Source organism: Canis aureus, chromosome 6, assembly GCF_053574225.1.
Source record: "Canis aureus isolate CA01 chromosome 6, VMU_Caureus_v.1.0, whole genome shotgun sequence".
Classification (NCBI taxonomy): Eukaryota; Metazoa; Chordata; class Mammalia; order Carnivora; family Canidae; genus Canis; species Canis aureus.
The window spans coordinates 50,050,619-50,076,963 of NC_135616.1; the positions used below are offsets into that span (position 1 = coordinate 50,050,619).

The 26,345-nt window shown below is 36.9% G+C and overlaps 1 protein-coding gene across 5 annotated transcripts in view; it reads left to right on the forward strand.

Moving 5' to 3' along the window:
* The window catches only part of POU2F1 (POU class 2 homeobox 1), a 187,083-nt gene that overhangs the window by 91,621 nt on the left and 69,117 nt on the right, over positions 1–26,345 (forward strand). For 4 of the 5 annotated variants that reach the window (XM_077901517.1, XM_077901521.1, XM_077901519.1 and 1 more), the window contains one exon: positions 11,758–11,823. In XM_077901517.1, coding sequence (XP_077757643.1) covers positions 11,758–11,823 — 66 coding nt within the window. Of the gene's footprint in view, positions 1–8,174; positions 8,440–11,757; positions 11,824–26,345 lie in introns of those variants that run through there. The other variant, XM_077901518.1, reaches the window with a different exon arrangement.

A 26,345-nucleotide genomic window follows, 5' to 3' on the forward strand; every position in this document is an offset into this window, starting at 1 on the left:
AATATACACTTACCATGTGGCCCAGCAATATCACTTCTGTGCATTTATCCCAGAGAAATAAAAATATGCCCACATAAAAAGATATACATGAATATGCTTTACATATTATAGATGAAAGTCATTTACCAGACATGTCCTTTGCAAGTATTTTTTTCCCTGTGTGGAGCTTGTGCTCCAATGTACATCCCAAATGTGAATGTTCGTAGCACCTTTTTTTTGGTAATAACTCAAAACTGGGAACAACTGAAAACTCTTTCAATGGGTGAATAAACAAATTATGGTACATCCATACTATGGAACATTCTGTTCAGCAGTAAATAGAAATGAACTGTTGATACACGGGACAACTTGATTAGATCTTAAGGGTATTATGTTGAATAAAATTATGCCAATCTGAAATGGTTGTATACTCTATGATTCCATTTGTATCATATTCTCAAAATGACAAAATTATAAAGATGAATGACAGATTAGTGGTTGTCAAGGATTCAGAATAGCCGGAAGGGGAGGAATGAATATGCTTATAATGGGATAGCAGGAAGGAATTCTTTGTGATGAAATAGTTCTGTATTTTGAATGGTGGTTATGTGATCTACTTATTCATGTGACAATAAAATGACATAGAACTATACATACCTTTTATACCAATGTCATTTGCCTGGATTTGATGGCACATTGTAAGATGTAACTAGTGTAGAAACTGGGTAAAGTCTTTACAAATTCTTAGGAATTTCTAACTATTTCAAACAAAAGAGAGATTGTCATTGCTATAGGATTTCAGAGAAATAGTTACCTGACAAGGAGAGGAATAAAGGAAGATCTGAGGTCATAGCTTTTGAACCTGTTTTATAGGATGGATAGACTTTTTTCATGAGTTGATTTGGGGAGGGAAAGATATTTTAGATTGGGAATCGGTAAATGTTAATGGAATGGTGCTACTATACCGTTGATACTATTAAAGCATATGAGTAACATCCAGTTAGTCAAAAGAACATTTTAATTAGTTGAGTAGAGGAATGTGTCTTTAAATTTTTTATCTCTGGGATGCCTGGGTGGCTCAGCTGTTGAGCGTGTCTGCCTTCAGCTCAGGACGTGGTCCTGGAATTCTGGGATTGAGTCCCGCATTGGGCTCCTGCATGGAGCCTGTTTCTTCTCTCTCTGCCAATGTCTCTGCCTCTCTCTTTCTGTGTCTCTCATGAATAAATAAATAAAATCTTTAAAAAATAAAAATAAAAACATAAATTTTATATCTCACATAGACTCTGAGATACTTGTTACCCTTGTATTTTCACACAAATTTATGAAACCTGAGAGTAAGAGACATAGAGAAGACACAAATCCCCAATATCATACATGAAACCTAATACTTCAAAAGGGATGGATGGGAATCATTAAAGTAGCATATGGTTTCAAAAAATAATAATAAAATAAAAGCCTGTATTTCATGGGTTTAAGAAATGGAATCAGAGAAAAAGTCACAATGCAGTTGTTAAAGTAGGAGAACTCTAATTTTAGCCAAAGATGTCAAGACAAATTATAGGCTTGTGTTAAAGCTGTGTAGTCACCTATTCTTTTACTCCATGGAATTTTCATACTTGATGATTGTGTTTTTGGATGATTGCTTAATATTTCTTTCTATTCAGTTGTAAGCTTTCTGTGGCTCAGCAGTGTATCCTCAATTCCTATCCCACTGCCTGGCAGCACCTAGTAAATATTTGTTGAATGTACTCATGCATGAAATCAATGACTTTGCAAAAACTCTTTAAACTAGAACAAAGAAAAGACAGTTATAGAAATAAACAGGATGATAAGGAAGGCTAGACAGGTACATGTAATATGATGGTAAAACTTTGGTAGAGCTATGCGAAATTTAAACTTCACAACTAAGAAATTCAGGATTGGGTTCTGTAATGATATGTTTCCTAAAGGATGCCAACGTGTTCGATTGAGCAATAGATGAGCTACGTACATGACTGTAGTAACGTATGTTGGCAGAAATTAAGGAAAAGAGCAGAAGCACCAGCCACTGCATACTATCTGCTGTGATAGCTTTCTTAACAAACTAACACTAAATAAATGACTCATTAGATTAACTGCTGCCTTGAGGATTTCTGCTTAAAACACACCGTGATGCCCTTCAGCATGTTGAATACACTTTTCAGTATGTCTCTGCATTTCTGCTGCATCTAGTCAAATGGTATGATCAACAGGATCATGACTTGTTTGTGTTCCCAAGCCTGTTCCAACTGGTGGTACTTATTTTAGTTACATGATTTAAATCATTATATAAGCTAAGGAAAACAGAAGAGATGATGTTTCTGTGAAAACTTAAGTTGAATGTTTTGAAAAGAATAGATAAAAGGTAATGACTAAAAATACTGCTGAATTAGATATGAAAAGAGCTGTAAAATATTAGAGATAAATTAATTATTCTTTAAAAAAGAAAGAAAAAGATTCTGTACCCAGAGTGCTTGACTTGTTAAGTTCTTGCATTTTTTTAAAGATTTTATTTATTCATGAAAGACAGAGAGAGAGAGAGAGAGAGAGAGGCAGAGACATAGGCAGAAGGAGAAGCAGGCTCCATGCTAGGAGCCTGACTGGATCGCGGGTCTCAAGGATCACGCCCCTAGGCTGAAGGCGGCGCTAAACGGCTGAGCCACCTGGGCTGCCCCTTGCATTTTTTTTTTTTTAAGATTTTATTTATTAATTCATGAGAGGGAGCACACACACACACACACACACACACACACACACACACACACACACACAGTGGCAGAGACCTAGGGAGAGAGAGAAGCAGGGTCCTTGCCGGGAGCCTGATGTGGGGCTTGATCCCGGATTCCAGGATCACACCCTGAGCCGAAGGCAGGTGCTCAACTGCTGTGCCACCCAGGTGTCCCCTTGTCTTACCGTTAAAGCAGTTTTTCAATCCGTGGGTCATCAAGTCAGTTTCGTAGGTTGAAATCAGGAACCTTTTTTTAAAAAAACAAGGATAGGGCAGCCTCGGTGGCGCAGCGGTTTAGCGCCGCCTTCAGCCCAGGGCGTAATCCTGCAGTCCCTGATCGAGTCCCACATGGGCTCCCTGCATGGAGCCTGCTTCTCCCTCTGGCTGTGTCTCTGCCCCCCCCCCCCCCTTTCATGATTAAATAAATAAATAAAATCTTTAAAAAATAAAAAAATAAGGATATACCAGATTACAATCATACTGCGTTACATCTAGAAAGGAGCATCATTTCATGCATTTTTTTTGAGTTTTTAATGTTCTTAATATATATGTAAACTGTGAAAAGCTTGAAAAACAAAGCTTAAGAAATTGAAAACAGAAATACTAGAGTAAGTATAAAGGATATGATTTACCCAAAAAAGGGCACTGAAATTAGTAGATTCAAATTTTTAAAGCAAGTCTACCATCAAAAGATTGTTAAATACATATTAATGTACTTTATGTTAACGTGAAATATTTAAGGTATGTATATAATGGTTGTATAGTATTTATTTTAAGTTGACCTTTTTAATTGACCAACTACAAATCTCCATGTTATGGGTAAGAGTTTTAATATATTTTATTTTACTTACTTTCATCTCATGCCTCCTCATTACATCTTTTTCTCCTGCTTTCTCTGTCACTTAATCGTGTGACCTAGAGTCATTCTTTAGGCCTCAGTTTGGTTTTTAGGAAATAAAATTATCCTTTAGATCACTTATTTGGCAGTGCTTATTTGCCAGAATGATAAATTCTATCTTGGTGTTTGCCATCTAAGATTTTTTATAAATAGCAGACATTCTGTTTTCATAAATCTTTTTTTTTTTTTTTTTCTTGAGCACTGAAATCCTCATATTGCAACCTTAGGGGGCATCATTCACATATATTGTGATATACAGTGCATAAGAATAGTGTTGGTGCTAATACTCATTACTTGATTCTGGATCTAAGAAATTTCCATATCCCGGAATGATCTTTTGTATTTGAGCATTAGTAAATTATTTTAGGCTGTCTGTGGGTGAGGAGTTTTGGGATTAATTTTTTTGGTAAGATAACAATTTATAATTCTTGAGGTAATAGCATTTTTATTACTGAGCATCTGCTGACACAGTGTCACTGTTTTCTGGAAGGAAGCTAATAAGGAGACTAAAGTAGTGGCAGATTTTGAAAAGAGGTGATGATTAAAAAGGATATCGATGTGTAATTGAGACTGCCTAGGAGTGAAAGCAGTGGAGCTAGGAGATGAAAAATCCTACCAAGAGGACAGTTGCTGAGTCGTACATTCCCATCCATTGGACTAGGTATACAGGCAGTCCAGGATAGCATGTACAAATGGCTGTTCATCTGGTATGTGACCAGGTTGGAATTTGATAATTTAGGTAGGTAGAGTACAGGCCTACCTCAGTTCACTCATATACAAAAGATGTATTTTAAAAAGCTAGTTTGTAATTGAGTTGATACTGTCATCAGTTGCCTTTCTAATGAGACCTAGACTAGCCCATAAGATCATGAGTGAAAAGTCACTCTAATACAGATGGTGTTAGCCATGAATTGTGGATCCTCAAATATCATTTCTTCCCCTTCCCCCTTTTAAAAGAAAAGGCTCAGGGGTGCCTGGCTGGCTCAGTTGGAAGGGCATGCAACTCTTAATCTCAGGATCATTGAGTTCAAACCTCACAGTGGATGTAGAAATTACTAAAATAATAATTAAAATTATAAAACAACTCAGTTTTAAGCATAATTTTGAAATACGTGAATTTTAACTTTGTCTTGCAGCTCCTTTTTATCCTTCCATATGCTACTATTTACTATTTTCTACTTTCTATGAACCCTGTGCTCCCACCCCTATCCCCTGAGTCCAGGTCAGCTAAACAGCATTTACTTTGTAAGAGTATTTACTGGCCTTTTTCCAGTGGGAACAATTATTACCATACTAATCAACTCCTAAATGAGGTGTTAAAGGAAAGCAGTTGAATTGGATTAATTTATGCTGAAATGTGAATGACAGTTCTACCAACTTTACAGAAATTTTCTTTTTTTTTTAAAGGGTATTCTTTTTAGGTTAAGTTTTAATCTGATATTTCAGACAGAGGACCATATAAAGTGAACACTTGAGCTTTGTGGGGAAAGCTGTCTGTTCCCTTCTTTTGGATCTAACTTTGCCATGTTGAGGGAGTCCAGGGGAGAAATAGATGGCAGCCATTCTCTCCTAATCCATCTATAGAGGCTTAGACAACCTTCTCGTATTTAAACCTGCCTTTTAGAATGTGGAGAGTACCTGCATCAAGGGTGGTGAGTGGGAGTTTTCTTGCCATCCCTGTTGTAATCAAGTCCACAGCATGGGTGAGGCTTCCTGTCACCCTGGATACCTGCATTTCAGCATGGGCCTTCTTTTGCCCCCTCTTCCTGTTCCTGGGGTGAAGATAATGACTTTTGCAGTAGAGGGGACAAGGTTCCCTCTTGGGAGAGCAGCCTCTATGATGGGGAGCTATAGGCTCCCTGCTATGCCGAGGCCCGTGGGACTCTTGGCTCAGGGGAGTAGGTTTTTACACTGCCGCCAAGGTCCTATCCCTGCGAGGTACCTTCCGGCAAACACTTAGTTGGCAGTAATTATCTGGCTGCAGCTTCAGATCACACTTAGCTGATTTATGAAAGACCAAATTGGTATAAGAAAGATAGTTTAGAGGTGTTGATGCAAATAGCATAAAAAGTAGATGGTAAGTTGCAAAGATTGTCTATAATAAGCACAGGCAGTAAATGTAAAATTTTATGAAGACAAAAGAGGAGGGAAAGAAACATATTGATAGCTACTATTTTCTAGTCACATTCATCATTTCTTCTAATACTTTCTCACCAATAGCACTTGTATAGTCCAATGCATTCGAACCTCATTTGAATTTTATATTTCGTTGTATAATATAGTCTTGATTGTTTTACTACAAAGTGTTGTGAATTATTACTGGATAAAATTGGTGCTCTTAAAAGATGTAGCATGTTTGTCCTGTCCCCAGGTACAGCTGCATCATGCTCCACTCCATGATCTAGTCTGAGAGGCACAGGCACATTTATCCTCAGAGCAACCTCATGAATAGATATTACCATTTTACAGATGAGAAAATCAGGGTTCAAAACGGGAAGGAACTTGGTCTCACTGGGACTAAGTGAAGTGACAGTGTTCAGTTTCTCCCCTCAACTCTCTCCTCAAGGATTTTGTGCTTCTACAAAACAGAAAAGCTAGCAATATAAATAGAGTGCTTATCTAAAAGTTGAGAAGTTTTTGGTTCTGTTCCTGCATAATTTATTGACTTGTAAAGAAATCTTTTTAAAGGTCCATGATAGAAGTCTTGTCTTTCATTTCTACATATGCATGTTGAATTTAATTTCACCCTTAACGTTGGAAAAAAGTACATACATATTTTTAAAAATTAGACATTTGGCATGTTTGAAGACTAGTTTTAAATAAAAACAGTTATTAATGGGATAATACCCTGGAGAACTCTCTTCAATTCTAGTGCACTCTTCTGTGTATCTGTACAGACTTGACTTTTAAAGACAAAATCTGGGCAGCATGGGTGGCTCAGTGGTTTAGCACCTGCCTTCAGCCTGGGGCGTGATGCTGGAGACCCAGGATCGAGTGCCACATCCGGCTCCCTGCATGGAGGCTGCTTCGCCCTCTGCCTGTGTCTCTGCCTCTCTCTCTCTGTCTCTCATGAATAAATAAATAAAATCTTTAAAAAAAACCACAAAATCTTTGTCACCAACTATTAGTGTCTTCACTACACTGACAACAAGCTATTTTAATCTGCTACCTTATTTCAGCCCCCAGTGCCTTCTCCTTCCATAAGTATATAACTTGGCCACAATATGTGATAATAGCCAAGAGCTCAGATTTTGAGGTCAGTAAAATCCGATTTTAAATCCTGACTCCAGATTATTAGTGTAATATTGGTTAAAATGCTTTAGCTTGCTGCTCACTGTGCTTCAGTTTCCTTTTATTTATTTATTTTTTTAACAAAGTAGTAATACCTACTTCATGAGATTTTTTTTTTCTTACTTCATGAGATTTTTATAAATTTTCTCCCAAGTTGTCTATGGTGTTTACAGTAGAATGTCGTATCATATCATGTCATATCATGCCTAAAAAGTTTTGGGCTGATATTTTTACCTTGTAAATTCACTTTAAATTGAACAGATACATTCTTTAGTAAAGAGTATAAATATCTATATATATAAAGAGTATACAGATATGTATTCATGTACATTAGATGAACTTTACTTGAAAATACTAAGTCCATAATTTATATGACCCATTTTTTTAATGATATTGTAAAGAACAAAGTGCCTTCATACTTTAGATTGATTTTGATGGGGGAAGAATACTGCATAATATATGGCATTCAACTAATCTATTCTGTTGATTTGGTAGTATAAAAAGATTTATCGATGATGAATTTCCATACTCTTGAAAATAATTTTATAGCTCTTCCACTGCTTCTGGATTTATATTGTTGCCTTGTTTTAAAGTAAGACTTTCCCTAGTGTATGTTAATATTTGGAAAATTCCCTATCAGTAGGCTAGCACCATCTTGACAGCCCTATGTTCTGCTTCTACCTTGCTAATTGTTTCCTTGGGATTATTTGGATTGTGTAGAAAGCTTTTTGCAAATCCTCTTATTACTGAAGTCATTGTTGCCAGCAGGAATAAGATTAAAGGTGCTTAAGTCTGTAGAGTTGTTTCTAATTTGTACGTGTCATTTCAGTGCCATTTTAACAGAACTCTGTCTCCTGTCTCTCCCTTCTCCCCCGGTACTATCTCAAGTTAGGTCCGAGAAGCCAGGCCATTGGAAGAAATCTCATTTTATCCTCCTAATTATTATGCTGGCACTCAGGAGATAATTTTTCCCTTCATGCACTGCCAATTAATATGCAAATGGACTGATAAATATTTATGCAATGATTTAAATTATGCAGGGAGTGCTTTCAGTGTGTTCTGTAAATGAATTGTTCGTGGACTTCAAAGTGCTGGCTGCTGTGCTAACGAGGAGAGATTTGCATAAGGCCCTAATCACACGCATACTGATTAAGCTTCATTATGGAAACTGCCAGCTGCAATCTTTGTTTCTATTTTATTACAAAAAGGGGAACTTTTCATGCTTCAGTTGCCTTGACAATGTCAGTCCTAGCTGGTAGGAGAGACTAAAACTCCTCTGAGCAACTGAAGTTTCCTTATTCAGTTGAAGATTGCTATGGTGTAACTGAAGTTGTATTTTGCTTCTCCCCCAATCCACTTTCCACCTCCCACCCTTGTTCTCTTAAGAACATAGTGTAGATTTATTAGAAATAGTAGTACCTTCTTTCCCCCACCCCAAACTGCTACCTGTTTCTTCCTTGCTCTGGACTGTGGGAACCTCTAGAAGATTTCACAGCAATGCTGGACTGCAGTGACTATGTTCTAGGTGGGTACCAGCACAGTTCTTTCTTATAAGCTTTAATATGGAAATAGCGCGTGTGGGGTTGACTATGCATAAATACTTAATCGCATATGCAACCAACTCGGGGGAGGGGGAGAGGTGGATTGAGCAGAGAAGGAAGAAAGCATTTGCAAGGCACGAGCATACTTGAATTTGCAGTAGGTCCCTCCCTATCACTAGCTCTTCTGGTTCAGAAGACATTTTCAGTACATAGTGTAGATTTGGAATTCAACTTAAACAGAGTACATTTTTGCTTTTTGGAAATATCTATTGGGAGCATTTCATATAGTTCTAAAAAACACTCAAAATCTAAAACTGGTATAAAGTATACCTAAATAATGTGACATATTAATAAAAATGTTTTGCATACCTAATGTGAATGTCTTCTATAAAAACCAAAAGTGCATAGTGAAAAATAAGATGGAGCCATAGTGCAGAATGGCTCCCATAAATACTAATGCAGAGGGTAATTGCAGTGGTACTGCAATAGGACTGTTGATCAGTTTCCAGATTTGAGAAACCACCAAGTTTCCAAAATTTGGCTGATATTAGCCTTTTTTATTTAAAAAAAAAAATCAACTTCTGTTCTTGAGAAAACAATTTTAAGTGCTGGAAAGCCTATTTTTAGAGTTTTCTCTATAGAACAGCAAACCTTTTAGGGAAGGGAGTGTGAGGCTTGATTATATAAACTGTCTTTGGTAACTGAGATTTAAAATAGATTGAGACACATTGTGGCTCATGGTGGCCCTATTTTGTGTTGAGATTTGTCTGTTTTGTATGCAAAATTCTTGAAACCTCTTTAGGTCACTCTGGTTACCTGGAGAGTCCGATGATATAAACTTTAGGTTAAAAACCTTTGCAAGTGTTTTTTTTTTCCTATGTCATTTTTCTCACTTGAAAATTTGTGGCTTGACCCCCATCCCCAATCTCCTTCACAGTTGCTAAGGATAAAATTAAATGATAGTTCAGAAAATGTTTACATTCTTAGGAAGAAAGAATGGCCTAAACTCAAGGCAGTAGTAATATTTGTATAGCACAATAAAAACTATGATTAAAGCAACAAACTGGTGTCAAGAATTCAATCCGAAAGTAATTTGTAGACTGTGTATTATATTCTTATACAGTCAGCTCACTGTGCCCACAGAGAGAAAAAGCTTAAATATCCAAAAAGAACTTGTATTTACTCTTTTACATCTATTAAGTTGGAAAGTCAAGAAAGGAAAGAAAAAATATCTTTTTGAAATACTTTTGCATTATATTTTAGAATGAGAAATTGTATCTCTTATTTGTAATTAACAGTGTCATTTGAATAGTCTTCACACTGTTGTACAGTTAGTCAGAATTTTGATGTATTTACATGTGTATGTATGTGTGAAGTACTTTTGTTACATGTCTTAAGTTCTTGACAATTCAATAGAAAATGCTTAGAAGATTCACACAATACCTGTGACATAATTTTTAATTTAGATGTGTGGAAATTAGGATATGAATTGCACAAGGACAAGCTCATGACTTGTTAAGAATTATTCCTACTTCTCTGTGTAAAAGATATGTGGAAAAACTGTTTTTATGAATAATAACTGGTTCATATTTTTGCCACTTCTTTTAACATACATTCTGAAGGCAGTAATGAGCAGAATGTATGTTTAATGGTATATTAACATTTGTTGTGATCTTTGCTGACATTCATAAGATTTGGTTAAGTCATTCAGAAAGCTGATTTTCACTAAGTTGTACACCTGTTCCTTTCAAACCTTAGTATGCTTCCAGTGACATTTAAATTTTTCTGTACAGTAGGGGCACGGAAGTTGTAGAACTACTCTCATTTATGACCACAGAAAAACGAATTTGAACCCTTTGAACATCTGAAGAACAAACCAAAGATATGATAGAACTGCCTAAGACCATAAGACAAACTTTTAAAAAAAAATTAGAAAAGCTATTACACAGCTTCCAGGTTGGAAATGAAATTTATGGGAGGAGGACTTTTGATTCTCTCTCATCACTTACACATTTATGTAAAGCAACCATGGACAGCATGGGTGGGACTTCTCATGATTGTGATTTCCTACTTAAACATTGAAGCAGATGGCAAAATGTACTCTTCAGTGAAAAAAAAAATCAAATAGTCTATTTATTCTCAACTAATAATTATAGTTAAATGGTTTTTAACCCAATAGGAGAAAAGGGAGAACTTGCTTTATAGTCAACTTGAATCTAAATATGTTAAGTTTGGGTTTATAGTAGAATAGAATGAGGTATATATTAAATGTGTATTTGGGTTTTACCCTATTAAAAAGTTGGAAGAAAAGCAGACTTGTTCTTATCTCTTGTATATCCTCTGGGATAACTAATAGTGCTTCATTAAGGAGATAATGTCTGGAGGTTCATATGGGATATTGATCAGATAGGTGATATTTTTAGGTGTGTGTGGTTGTGGTTCAATTTTGAAATTATTAGATGTATCTGTTATGCCTTATGGTACAACTTCTTGTTCTGGTTTATGATTGAGATACGAATTTGACATATTCTTATTTTGACACATGGTTAGTTTGTCTGGGCAGGGAGTAAATAAGGAGTTTTTTTTTTTTCTTAGACATGCTTTCTTATTATTCTGTTAGGTTGAGTTACTGTCCAATTTGTTATGAAGATTTTGGTTGTAATTAAGAAATACCTTTGCTTATGGAAAAATAAACTTTATTTGAGAATAATGTGTTTTAGGGACACCTAAGTGGTTCAGTGGTTGAGCATCTGCCTTTGGCTGAGGGCATGATCCCGGGGTCCTGGAATCGAATTCTGCATCAGGCTCCCTATGGGGAGTCTGCTTCTCTGCCTATGTCTCTGCTCCTCTCTCTGTGTCTCTCATGAATAAATAAATAAAATATTTTTTTAAAAGAGAGAGAATAACATGTTTTACTTTGTAGGGTGCTCGGCCTAGCTTTATTTCTGTAAAGTATTTTATGATTCATACGACATTTACTCCATTTACATGTTAGACTCTAGTATAATTTTTTCAGGTTAGATTTCAGTTATCTTTGTTAGAAGAACATTAAAATTCTTTGGAAAGACAATTTATTTGTGGATCACTTCAGGGTTAAGGGAATCCTGAATTTCTTTCAGATAAACTTTTATTACAATTTCTAGTGTTTCAGCATGACCCTCTCTTTGAACTGTAGGACTGTAACAGTCAATATTCTTAAACCTGTCCTTTGCCACAATTTTCCCTCCCTAACCACATCTCCAATTTTCGAAAAGCTTCATTCACCTCTGATTTTGTTTTTTCACCTCTGATTTTCATTGCAGACTCGAGAATGAACAATCCGTCAGAAACCAGTAAACCATCTATGGAGAGTGGAGATGGCAACACAGGTAAGAGATGGTTCCCAGATCCAGCTTTTAAACTAGATCTAACAGAGTTAACAAAAGAAACTTTCCATTAACTGTGACTCCTGTTTGGCAAATAAAGACCAGTTGTAGTATTGAGTTGTCAAATATAATTTAGTGCTTGCAGGAACTGGTATTGTATTTGTTTAAAATTATTTGCAAATTACTTCCATCTTTTTGTTACTATTTATCAGAGAAGCTCTGAAGTAGTTCAGAGAATAGTCCTTTGGGGTCAAGTAGTTCTGGTATGAATTAGGGATTTGTGGGATGCCTGGGTGGCTCAGTGGTTGGGCACCTGCCTTTGGCTCAGGTCATGATCCCAGGATCCAGGATCAAGTCCTACATCGGACTCCCTGCGAGGAGCCTGCTTCTCCCTCTTGCCCCCCTCTCTCATGTGTCTCATGAATAAATAAATGAATCTTTTTAAAAATGAATTAGGAATTTATTATTTACTGGCTTTGGACTTTGGGCAATTTCCCCAATTTTTTGAGACTACCACTATAAAATGAGGATAATATATTTCATAGGTCATTGTGAGTATTAAAGGAAATGGATTAAGCACAGTGCCAGGTACACAATAACCATTCAGTAAAAAGTTGCGTTTGTTACAGGTGTTAAAATAGTAAATGTTATCTACCACCCCCCATTCAATATAAAGTATTTGGAAGTTATAGTGTCAGTAGACAGTTAAAAACACATACTGCAGGACGCCTGGGTGGCTCAGCAGTTAAGCGTCTGCCTTCAGCTCAAGATGTGATCCTGGAGACCTGGGATCGAGTCCCACATTGGGCTTCCTGCATGGAGCCTGCTTCTCCCTCTGCCTGTGTCTTCTCCCTCTTCTCTCTGTGTCTTTCATGAATAAATAAATTAAAACACACACACTTGTTTCTATTCCTAATATGTTCTTTTATTTGGTAAGTTAAAAAAAATTTTTTTTATTTTTATTTATTTATGATAGTCACACAGAGAGAGAGAGAGAGAGAGAGAGAGGCAGAGACATAGGCAGAGGGAGAAGCAGGCTCCATGCACCGGGAGCCCAACGTGGGATTCAATCCCGGGTCTCCAGGATCGCACCCTGGGCCAAAGGCGGGCACCAAACCGCTGCGCCACCCAGGGATCCCAAGTTTTAAAAATTTAAATGTAACTATTGATTAGGAGAAAATTAATATCATGTAAATGAGAAAACTGAGGCCCCCTGAGAAAAAGGTAAATCCGTGAAGGACCGAATGTCTCCACAACCCATACTCTTAATTCTTCACATTACTCAGAGGACATTTAACTGTGTGTCTTTATCATCTGCAAGAGATGGTACAGGGATTTCCCCAGTTTCTGGTGGAGACATAAAATAATGAAATGTGTGAGAAGGGAATTCTGTGGGCAGAGTTACACAAAGTAATAGTTTCTAATGTAAACTAGGTTTATCACTTGCAGAGAGGGTTGCCTCTTTGACCCATAATTTTAAAAATACCTAACTATGAGAGTTATAAGAATGAGAGTCACTCTGGAAACAGCCTTTGTTTTCCACCTCTACTGACCATAACATGTTTTAATTAGAAGTTGATGAGTTGAACCAGTATAGCAGTTCCTGCCTACATATCTTTCCATTCAAAATTGTTCTATATCTGGAGATCCTTGTTAACCTTTTCGTTTCTAAAGTATACATGTTTCTTTATGGGCCTTCCTGTTGTACCGACCATGTCACTCAAAATACTGAGGCTAGCCAGGTAGACTGCTCTAGCACCTCCTGAGGAGGAGAAAGGAAGCATTCTGCGCTGTCTAGGTGGTTAGCCGCAGCCTCATTTTTGTTGTTTCTTTGTCCTCTGTTTGGGTTGTGTCTTGCATTATTTTGTAACACTGGTCCATCTGCCAGTGCTTTGGCCATCTAGCTTAGGTGTGGGATTTGTCTGCAAAGAGAAACTGGGCAGTCGATCCTTTAAAATAAAACATTAGGGGAGAGTGTGCAGGGCACTCCTGCCTTAAAAAAACTGCTTCAAAGGAGAGGCAGGTGTTTCTAAGGGAAGAAAAACATGATGGAGAACAGTGAAAATGTCTCTACACCTTTTGAAACTCCAACTAATGAGACTTATCAATAGCTACCATTTATTGAGCACCTACATATAATAATTTCTCAATGACATGTTTTTAAAAATCTTAAGCACTGTACCCATTACTTGATTTCAGTTTTGAGGAGGTTTTTTTTGTTGTTGTTTTAAGATTTTATTTATTTATTCATGAAAGACAGAGCCAGAGACACAGGCAGAGGGAGAAGCAGGCTCCATGCAGGGAGCCCAACATGGGACTCAATCCTGGGTCTCCAGGATCAGGCCCTGGGCTGAAGGTGGCACCAAACCGCTGAGCCACCTGGGCTACCCCAGTTTTGGGTTCTTTTTTTTTTTTTTTTTTTTTTTTAAGATTTATTTATTTATTTATGATAGACACATACACAGAGAGAGAGAGAGAGAGCCAGAGACACAGAAGGAGGGAGAAGCAGGCTCCATGTCGGGAGCCTGATGCGAGACTCGATCCCGGGACTCCAGGACCGTGCCCTGGGCCAAAGGCAGGCGCCAAACTGCTGAGCCACCCAGGGATCCCCAGTTTTGAGGTTTTGAGTTCTTAATGACAGTACTATAAGTTAGGTATTATTATTTCAAGGAATAGGAAATTGAGACACAAAACCAGCCAGGAAATAAAGGCAGAATGAGGATTTACACTGTGCATGTGGTTTCTCCCATGAACTGCAATAAAATAAAACAAAAGCTTAAGCAATGCTTTGTATATATATTCAGGTCAAAACTATTTTCAGAACCATATATAAGAGAAATTCTAGCTGGAGCACTCGCTAAAACAGTCTCATGAATTGTTTTAATATGCAGTGCATGGCGAACTCCTAAAGCTGAGCAGCATCACTATAGATATTTACTTATTGATGTCTCTAAACTGAGCATTTGTTGCCTTTGTAAAATTATAAATCAATTCCATGTTACAGACCTTTACATGCACTTGAAGATAACTAAAATCTTGAATATCAGTTTCTGAAAAAAAATTTTTTTAAAGAATTTGTTTATTCATGAGAGACACAGAGAGAGAGGCAGAGACACAGGCAGAGGGAGAAGCAGGCCCCTCACAGGGAGCCTGATGCAGGACTCGATCCCTGGATCTTGGGATCACGCCCTGAGCTGAAGGCAGATGCTCAACCGCTGAGCCACCGAAGCTTGGGGGTCTCAATTTCTGAAATGTTAAGGGCCTATCACTAGTATCTCCCACTAATGTCAGTTTGTTAGTTTAGGAATATAAAAATTACATTTGAGTTCCAGTTTGCCTATTAAAGTACAATGTTCATTATATTAGATATAGGGCAGCCCTGGTGGCTCAGCGGTTTAGTGCCGCCTTCAGCCTAGGGCATGATCCTGGAGACCCGGGATCGAGTCCCATGTCAGGCTCCCTGCATGGAGCCTGCTTCTCAGAACTCTGCCTCTGTCTCTGCCTCTCTTTCTCTGCGTCTCTCATGAATAAATAAATAAAATCTTTAAAAAATATATATATATATATATTAGATATAGAATTACAGTTTTTTCAGACAATTACATGCTTACAAATTGATTTTTATTTAAAAATAAAATGAACCGACCGGCAGCTTATTTAATTGTAAAGGATATATGGATTCTTAGTTTTTGCTAATTGAATAACAAGTAAAGTTTCAGTAGAAAGAACCTTTAGTGTTATAATAAAACTAAAGTCTTACCTTTTCTTGGATTTGGAATACTTTTGTGTAGATTACTGCAATTTAAAATATTTCAGGAAAAAATAAGTTTGATTTGTGACATTTTATGGGGTGTAATACTATAAAATTATTTAAAATTGTGTTTGGTATGTTTCTTCTTGCCTTTCTTCTGCCAGAGCGATCTATTTAAGTTGAGGAGATAAATCTGATGATGTACTTTTGTCAAATTGTCCTTATGTGTTCACAGAAAATCTGTAGTTTAGGTAGTCAATTTACTTATTCATTAATTGCTTGTCACATATGTAAAATATTGTATGTGGTGTTATTATAAGATGTTAGTGCAAATAAATGAGATTCCCTCAATTTTTGAAGAGTTAGCAGTCCATTAAGAAAACAGATAAACAGGAGATTCAGAGTAGATTATGGTAATTTAAGAGGAGGTATACAAAAATATAATGGTATTTTTTTGAGGAAATCTGAGTATTTTTTTGAGGTATAATTGACATAAAATGTATTAGTTTCAGGTGTGTAACATAATGATTCAATATTTGTATACACTGTGAAATGATGACCACCAAATCTAGTTTCCCTTGTCACCATATAAAGTTAGATAATATGCAGTACAGTATTGTTGAATATAGTCATCATTTACATCCCCATAACTTACTATTTTATGACTAGAAGTTTGTACCTCTTGACCCCCTTCTCCTTTTTGGCCCATCTTCCCGTCATTCATCCTTTCTGGTAACCACCAGTCTGTTCTCTGCCTTGATGAGTTTTCTTTTTGTTTGTTTGTTTCTCTTTTTAGATTCCACGTATGGTATTTGCCATTCTCTGACTTATTTCACTCAGCATAATACCCTCAAGATCCATCCATGTTATCACAAATGTCAAGACTTCATTCTTTATTATGGCCGAGTAATATTCCAATTGTGTGTATATACAACATCTTCTTTATCCATTAATCCATGAATGGATACTTTGGTTGTTTCAATATCTGTGAATGGATACTTTGGTTGTTTCCATATCTTAGCTATTGTGAATAATGCTGCAGTGAACATGGGCATGCATATATCTTTTCTAATTACTGTTTTTGTTTTGTTTTGCTTTGTTTTTTGGATAAATACCAGTAGGTGGTTGAATTTTTAGCTTTTTAAGGATCCTCCATTCTGTTTTCCACAGCGGCTGCACCAATTTACATTCCTACCAACAGTGCACTAATGTTCCCTTTTCTGCACAAGTCACCAATACTTGTTACTTCTTGTCTTTTTGATAACAGCCATTCTGACAGATGTGAGATGATACCTCATGTGGTTTTCATTTGCATTTCTCTGATGATTAGTGATGTTGAGTATCTTTTCATGTGCCTGTTGGCCATCTGTACATCATCTTTGCAAAAATTGCTAATTTATTTTATCAGATTGGTTTTTTTGTTATTGAGTTATATGAGTTCTTCATATATTTTGTCATAAATTGACCATATGTGTATGGGTTTATTTTTGGACTCTATACTGTTATGTTGATCTATGTGTCTGTTTTTATACCATACCATACTATTTAGATTATTATAGCTTTGTAATATAGTTTGAAATCAGGCAATATGATGATTCTAGCTATATCCTCCTTTTAAAAAAAGATTGATTTATTTATTTTGAAGGGAGAGAGCAAGCAAGCCGTGGTGGTGGGGGTGGGCAGGGTGGGTAGGAGGAGAGAGAATCGCAAAGCATACTTCCCACTGAGCACAGAGCCATGTGCAGGGCTCTATCCCAGGACCACGAGATCATAATCAAGGCCAAAAGAGTTGGTTCAGTTGGTTAAGCATCTGACTTTGGCTCAGGTCATGATCTCTGGGTCCTGGAATCCCTGATTTCTGCACTCAGTGGGGAGTCTATTTCCCTCTCCCTCCCCCTCTGTCCCTTCCCCTACTCGGGCACTAGTGCACACACACTTTCTCTCTCAAATAAATAAATAATTTTTTAAAATAGAAGAATATGTACTCATTTTTCTACAATCGGGGAGAAGTTAGCATTGAAGAATGACAAAATTGAGGTGGAAAGAAAAATAAACAATTCATATTAGGCTGCTTTTTAAAAATTTATCATTAAAGTAGTTGAGGTGGTCATTTAAGAGGAAAACAGGGATAATGATAATAGCAGCAGTTAAAATGTGTTGAAATGTTACTAGGTATGCATGTCTAGTTACTTTATTAGGTATGCTTTATATCATAATTGTTAAAATACTCCCCTAAGGTGGTATTTTAACACGATAATGGAACTAAATTCAGAACTGTTAAGTAATTTGTGATTGTAAAGACCATGAGCCTTTCACTACTTTTCATTATCTTACATTACCTCAAAGATTGAATGAAATGGATTTGGGAGTTTGAGTAGAGTGAATGAGTTTTGACATAGCTACCTTTATGGAACTGATATAAATAAATACATAAATAAGATTAATAAGCTTTTTGAGGGTCAGGCTCAGTTTAAAGAAAACAAATATGTAGTTCATCTATCTAGCCAATAGATTATATGACCTTTTCATAGCCTCATTTAAAAAGTCCAAGATCATAAGTGAAGAAAATGAAAGATTGATTATTTTCCCAAAATAATTTCCTCTCAACAAACTTATCCATCTGGATAAGAGAATAGTAATGATATTTCTTACAGTTTGTTAGGCCAGGATGCTGCCAAGGATATTTCCCCTAGGGGAAGCAGTAACTCTCCATATCTTCCTCCTTCCAACCCTTGGTGACCTCTGATCTATTTTTTGTCTCTATGAATTTGCCTATTCTATATACTCAGTGTAAGGGGAATCATACAATATTTTTTCTTTTCATTTAGCATATTTTCAAGGTTCATCTCCATTGTAGCATGTATAACTGAATAATACTCCATTGTATATATATACCACATTTTATTTATCTGTTTATCTGTTGATGGACAACTGGATTGTTTTCCCCTTTTAGCTACAGCTACAGTAAACACTGGTGCACGAGTATCTTACAGCCTCTGTTTTCAGTTCTTTGGGCTAACCTAGCAGTAAAATTGCTGGGTAAATCACAAATTTATTATCTTTACAGTTCTGGTTAGAAGTTCTAAAATTAGAGTGTTGAAAGTTTGCATTCCTTTAGGATCCTCTGTGGAGAATCTATTTCCTTCACCTTTCTAGCTTTTGTAGGCCACCTGCCTTCATTGGTTTATGGCCTCTTCAGAGCCAGAAGTAAGGTGTCTTCAGGGCTGTCATTCTGTCTGTCTGATCCCTGCTTCCATCATCACAACTTCTTTGTCTCATTTTGCCTCCCTCTTCCTTACAAGGACCATTGTGATTACACTGGGTCCACCCAGATACACAAGCATAATCTCCCTATCTCAAGACTGTTAACTTCATCAGATCTTCAAAATCCTTTTGCTGTGTAAGGGTAACTGTTCACAGCTTCTGGGGATTGGAATGTAGACATCTTTGGCCATTGTTCTGCATACTACACTACTTTATCCTAAATTAAATCTGATCAGCTTTATTACAGATAGCAATTAGAAGAGTAAAAAAAGTTGTATAAGGTTTTATAAACATCAGTAGGGACAATCAGTGCATTTTTTGATATTAGAAATAGTGGACATAAAAAAAATTAAAAAAATAAAAAAATAAAAAATAAAAAAGAAATTAAAAAAAAAGAAATAGTGGACAAATTTTAAAGTCTTGCTCACTTTTAATCAAAGGGCAGACATCTTTCATCAGTACTTCTGACCAATGGTTATCTACCCTGTGCCTGGGCTCATCCACTGACTAGGAGTAGTAGTTTTTAATACATCTTCTTCTGTCGTTACACAGCTCTATCATCTATATTCTTTTGAATTCTGCCCTTAGGAGTAACATAGATTGAAACGATTTTCCTGGTGTTCTAAAAAAATGGAAGCTCTTCTGGAAATCATTACCATATTTTAAGTCTTATCCATTTATTTGACATTCATTTTAAAATGCTAAGTTATTATGAGATACTATAATTTATTATAGAGTAATAATTTTCCATACTGTAATATTATAATAGCAGCCATCATTAAGTATTTACTAGATGTGTTAAGCACTTTGTATAGATTGTCTCAGTTAATCTTTGTAGCAACCATATGAAGCACTGTTTTTCTCTTTATGCATCAGGGATTTGAGGCTCAGGGATGTTTGGTCACTTTATAAAGGTCACACATATACATAACCTGTTCTCTTGTCCTTTGAGCTATGTTGTTCCTTATGTTTTGTCTTTTTTTTTTTTTTTTTTTAGAGGTTATGACTTTTTTTTTTAAGATTTTTTAAAATTAATTTATTCATGAGAGACACAGAGAGAGAGAGAGAGGCAGAGACACAGGCAGAGGGAGAAGCAGGCGCCATGCAGGGAGCCCGATGTGGGACTCGATCCCGGGTCTCCAGGATCACGCCCCAGGCTACAGGCGGCGCTAAACTGCTGCGCCACTGGGGCTGCCCATATGTTTTGTCTTCTGTGTGCAAGATGGTATACTAAGTAAGATCACTAAAGTTGAATCAAACATTGATTTTGTTCTCAATAAACTTAACTTACAGAAAAAATATCATGAAAATGTAGTAGAAGATTCATAAGAAATATACAGAGGTCCATGAGACTTCGGTGTGGGAAACTTGTTTCTAGCTGGGAGGGTGAGGGAAAGCTTTGGGAGAAGGTAGAGATGAAATTGGACTTTGAGGGCTGGACAAGATTTCAGTTTAGTGGTAGAGGCAGTGTACATGCTTAGCATGAAGAAGCAGTAAAGCTAAGATGGGAAAAGATGTGTCCTAAAGTTTTCTGATCCCTTCCAACTCTTCCATCATGCCCTAAGATTTCTAAAACCTTTATCATTCCATCATTCTCAGAATCAGATGGAGTCTAGTTCTTTATACTTAAGTGCAACCATTACCATCACCATTGGCTTATTGTTATTTTTGAAAACTAATCATTGCCTTATTGTAATTTTTTATAATTAAGGTAAAATGACATTAGATTTTTTTTTAAGATTTTATTTATTCATTAGAGACACACAGAGAGAGAGAGGCAGAGACATAGGCAGAGGGAGAAGTAGGCTCCATGCAGGGAACCCAATGTGGGACTTGATCCCAGGACTCCAGAATCACACTCTGAGCCGAAGGCAGATGCTTAACCACTGAGCCCCCCAGGCGTCCCAAAATGACATTAAATTTAAATGTTTAAAATAAAAAATGTTATTGTCTTAGAATATTTAATTGTTTTGAAATACTAAAACTTATTTCAAAACTGCTAACTCACTTGCTGATTCATTGAGATTGTGGTCAATTAACTGTAAGTCTTTTTTCACCTGAATTATGATAGTGCTAAAGCTCCCCTATTCTGTCCTAATTCACTTGATTTTTCATTTTGATGATTTTTTCCCAGGATAATGTCAAGATCTTTTCGCAACTGAAAAGATCAAATAAGGTTATTAATGCAATCCAATGTATATCTATGAAATTGCATTCAAAAAATACTTTATCAGAAGTGTCTAGCAACTAGGGATATATTTGTTCTGTGAGATTTATTAGTGCTTTGCGATTTTAGCAAATTATAAGAGAGCTTGAGCAGACAACATTTTCTCCAAGATAAAGAATCCTGAAAGACCAGGGCACCAGTGAATATACCTGCTATTCTTCATAGTAATTGAAGAATCTTGAAGTCTTGAACCAGCCAGCACTAGTTTTGGAAAACAGTTCCAGATAAAATACAGTGTTTTTTTGAGAAGCCTCAGAAATTCACTGAGGAGCAGGCCTCTCATAAAGTTCTCATCAAAACAGTAAAGCAATTGCAGATTTCAGACTCCAAAGGGCTATTTTCCCTTTGAACTTATGTTTATCTAAGGGCCATTTCTAATATTCTTATTGCTTTTATTATTATCATTTTAAATTTATTGCATGCTTTACTGTGTAGACTACATTCTCTACTGGCCAAAGTGCTCTTATATAAGCCTGAGAGTGGAAATACCAATACTTATTTTTCTTGGAGTTCCTCATTGGGGTTACTAAAGTTTTAAATAGTGGGTAGTTTTGCTTTGTTTAAGATTTTATTTATTTATTCATGAGAGAGAGAGAGAGGCAGAGACACAGGCAGAGGGAAAGCAGGCTCCATGCAGAGAGCCTGACTTGGGACTTGATCCCTGGTCTCCAGGATCAGGCCCTGGGCTGAAGGCGGCGCTAAACCGTTGAGCCACCCGGGCTGCCAATAGTGGTTAGTTCTATGGGTCAATGAAACTGGCTGGCTGGAACACTTCTAGAAAGCCTCAGAAACACAGTGGAGGATATACTGTGTCCTTGGTGATCTAGAAACAAAAAGCAAATGCCTATAGGAAAGATAGATCTCCCTGTAGTGTTTGGTTTAGTAAATATCAGTTATAAGATACAGCTTCTAAGAGATTCTGACCACTACATGTTGAGAAACTTGTCCTGGCCCTGCCCCATTGGTACATGTGGAGATTTTTTTTTAGGTGTATGAGACAAGGAGCTATAATTACTGAATGTGTGAGAATACTAAGTGGCATTTGAATTAAGAATATATTTTTATTAAATGAATGAAGGAGCAAGTGATCCTTTTGCCAGGCGGCAACCCAGTAACAAATACAGAATTTTAAAAGTAGAATCCATTTCATTTTTATTCATTACCAACAGAAATCTGGAACATTAATAAAAGAGGATTTATTGCTCAAAGGCCACTGTAGGTATAAATTGTGAGATTATAATTTTCTCCTTTCTCCCTTAGAGGGCGGTTTTGTTTCCTGTCATGTTAATTTTTTGTGTGTGTTTTTTCCCCTCCAACAACTGTAAAAGAATTTTCTAGTTATGTTACACTTTACATTTTACTTGAACCTAAAGAACTAAACTCATTATTCTTTCAGTTAGATCCATGATATGGAACTCTGGCTTATAGCAGTGGCAGTGGAAGCCAGGGGTCAGATTTATTGAGCATTTGTGGGAAGAGGAGAGGACATTGAGAAGGGAGTAAACAAGGGAAGAGAGGAATCTAAAATGAGTGCCTGTATTTGGTTTGGGATGTGGATAAATGTAGTGCCATCCTGTGAAGGGGTATGCCTGAGCCCCAAGTATGCTTGATGATGGGTGATGCATCAGGTTCTGAAAATGTACTGGAGGTGCCTTGTGGTGCCTGCAGGGGAAGAAGTGAGCAATTGAAGATAGAGCTGTACTCCTGAGCAAAGAAACCTAGCTGCTTATATAGGAGTGGAAGTAGTTAGCAGGGAGACACCACTGGGAGGAAAATGGAACAAGCTAGGAAAAAAACAAAGACAGACCTCTTTCAGTGCCAGACGCTGAAAGGGCTGGCAGAGGAAAACGGGCCATGAAGGAGCCCTGTACTATCCAGGAGGATGGCCCCAGGCTACATGTGGCTGTTAACATTAAAATTTTTTTAAATTTTATTTATTTATTCATGAGAGACAGAGAGAGACAGGCAGAGACATAGAGGGAGAAGCAGGCTCCTTGCAGGGAGCCCAATGTGGGGCTTGATCCTGAGACTGGGATCATGCCCTCAGCCAAAGGTAGACGCTCAACTGCTGAGCCACCCAGGTGTCCTGACTTTGAAATTAAATTACAAATTCTGTCAGGCTGGCCATATTTCTATTGCTTAGTAGCCACATGTTGCTAGAGGCTACCATATAGGGTAGCACATATATGTAGTGTTTCCATCATTACAGAAATTTCCACCGGGTGGTGCTTAAGTTGACTAAAGAGCAACCATGGAAATCAGAAATAAACCAGATGGCGATGTTCATAGTTAGTGTCTGTCCAGTGTAGTCCGGTCCAGCAGAATGATCAAGATAGGAAGCTTAAACTGTGACCTCTATATTAGTTATTATGGTGCTTTTTAAATTGCTCTAGGTAAGTGGTAGAGAAAGAAATTGCTGTGCCTAGAGAAGTGAATAATTGAGGAAGGAAAATGATAAATATAGGCAGCTCTTGTAATAGAAACTCCATGAGATGCTGTATAGCATAGTGGTTAAGAACACAGGCCCTGGAACCAAACCACCTGGATTCAGATCCCTGGTTCCTTCACTTACCAGTTATGTTACTTTGGGCAAATTATTTCTTTCTGTGACATAATTTTCTTAGCTGTAAAATGGACATAAGTAATAAATCATTGCATAAAAGTGATGTATACATTGAAAGCAAGTAGACATAGGACTCAGTAAGTACTAATTGGCAGTATTTATTCAGAATATGATGATGATATGGTAATTATATATTAAATAAAGGAAAGGAAGGAATAGGAGAGGAAATCAAGTATATTTGTATGTGAAGGAGAGGAAACAGCAGGAGAGAGTGGTGCAAAAAGGATGGATGGATGATTTAGGAATCAAAGTTCCCAAAGAGAAGGGAAGCATTAAGTTTCTGAGCATTGGTGGATGAAGTAGCTTAGAATAGAAGCGTCCCTCCTCGTCCCCCCCACTGCCACTTTAAGTTAGAGAAATGGGAGAGTGAAGGAGTTAAAGATAGATATAGATAATGCCTATAGATAAGTTTGTAGGTAGAAGGGGAAAGTAAGAGAGCACTCTGAATAGGGTTCGAAACAGAGGCAATTAGGGATGTCTTTGTCATATTAGGGAAATGAAACCAGTGAACAAAATGCAATGAAGAAGTCTGGGAGTAGTTAGTTCATCCAGATAAATAAACAATATAAGAAGGATTGATAGCAAGGAGTCATAATTCAAGCTAGGAACTTTGACATCAGATAAAATCAGAGGACCAGGAGTTTCACTGCAGCTTCTCAGGCGCTCTGTGTTTCTAAAGAAGGCAGGAAACTGCCACCCTTTAGCTAGCTTACATCGTAAGGGTCAAGATGAGTAAGGAACATTTGACTAGGTTAGGGGGCAGGAGAAAGATGGATCAGAGTAAATATTTGGTAAATTTTTCTTTTCAAGAAAACTATTAGCATGATATTATAATTTTAGAATAAGGACTTTATTTCTGGTTTTCTTGGTCCTCAAAGTATTCCCTTTAGATGCTACATATTTAAGTTATTTGAAAAAGACCTGGTCTGAATAGCTGGTAGGTCACAAGTCATTCATTTTTCTACAATTAAGAATAAAGTCTGTTTTAATAATGCCTTTCATCCAGATAGACTTTGTAACAATTTGACAAACATTAACCATTTATGGAAATCTTGTTGTGTATCACTGATGTGCAGTCATCTACAAGGCAATATATAAATAAGCAATTAAAAAACAAAATGCATATCATTACTTAAATGAAGAATATACAGTATAACAGCAGTAGAGATTTTTAGTAGATAGGTAATAATCATCCATCCTGTAGAGATTTAGAGCATCGTTTCTGATTATGCTTCATGATTTTATAGTAATATAGAACTTTTCTAGAGCCATAAGGGGTTTTCTTTCTAGATTTCCATTATCCCAGATTCTTCCCATTTTATGATGGCTCATTAGGAAGTAATCACCTATATACACACACACACACACACACACACACACACACACATCCCCAAATGAGCACAAGCTGACTTTTCCTTGAAGATCTTTTAGCTGTTATTTATGTTAGTTATGTCCCATAGTTACATGACTTTCAGTAAACTTCTTTTAGAATCTGTGCTAGCTTGTTATGGTAATGTAGTAACAGATGCAGACATTGTTATTATTTCCTTGGAGGGCATCTGAAGTTTAAGCTCTAATTGGTAAATTTCACTTTGAGGGCCTTAAATTGATGGACAGACAAATTCCACCAGGGGTGGCTCTCACATTACTTGGTCTATAGCACAGTTTAAGTAGCTACTTGGGCCGATGAAGCTGGGTGCTATAGACGGCAAACTCATAGGGCAGTAGAATTGGTACTGCCAGGTTTGTGCTGAGCTGCAGATTTCTCTTTGATTTTATCTAATTGAGGTGAAATGTATATAACATGAAATTAATCATTTAAGGTAAACAATTCAGTGGCGTTTAGCATGTTCACAGTTTGTGCAGCTACTGCCTTTTTCTAGTTCTGAAATGTTTGCATCACCCCAAAAGGAACCTTCATTCATAAAGCAGTTGCCCTTCATTTTCCTCCAGCCCCAGCCCGTCTCTATATAGAGATTTACCTATTCTGGATATTTCATATAATGGGATCATGGGCTATGTGACCTTTTTTGTGTCTGGCTTCCTTCACTTGCCACAATGTCTTCGAGGTTCATCTACATTGTAGTATGTATAATACTTCATTCCTTTTAATGGCTGAATATTACTCCATTGTGTGTACATACCACAGTTTGTTTATCCAGTTGTTTGTTGATGGACATTTGGGTTGTTTCTACTTTTTAGGCTATTGTGAGTAGTGCTGCTATGAACATTAATATCAAAGGATTTATTTGAGTACCTGTTTTTACTTCTTTTGGGTATATTCCTCGCAGTAGATGGGTCATTAATAATTCTGTATTTAGCTTTTTGAAGAACCACCAAAGTCTTTTCCACAGCACCTGAATCATTTCACATTTGCATAGTCAATGTACAAGGATTCCAGTTTCTCTATTCTTCCCAACACTTGTTATTTCCTTTTTTTCCTGTTAATAGATATCCTAATGAGTTGAATAATCTACATTTATTTGTTTGTTTATTTTTAAAGATTTTATTTATTTATTCATGAGAGAGACAGGGAGGAAGAGAGAAGCAAACTCCTGGCAGGGAGCCTGTGGGACTTCATCCCTGGACCCCGGGATCACGCCCTGAGCTTAAAAAGGCAGATATCCTACCACTGAGTTACCCAGGGGCCCCTATGTATT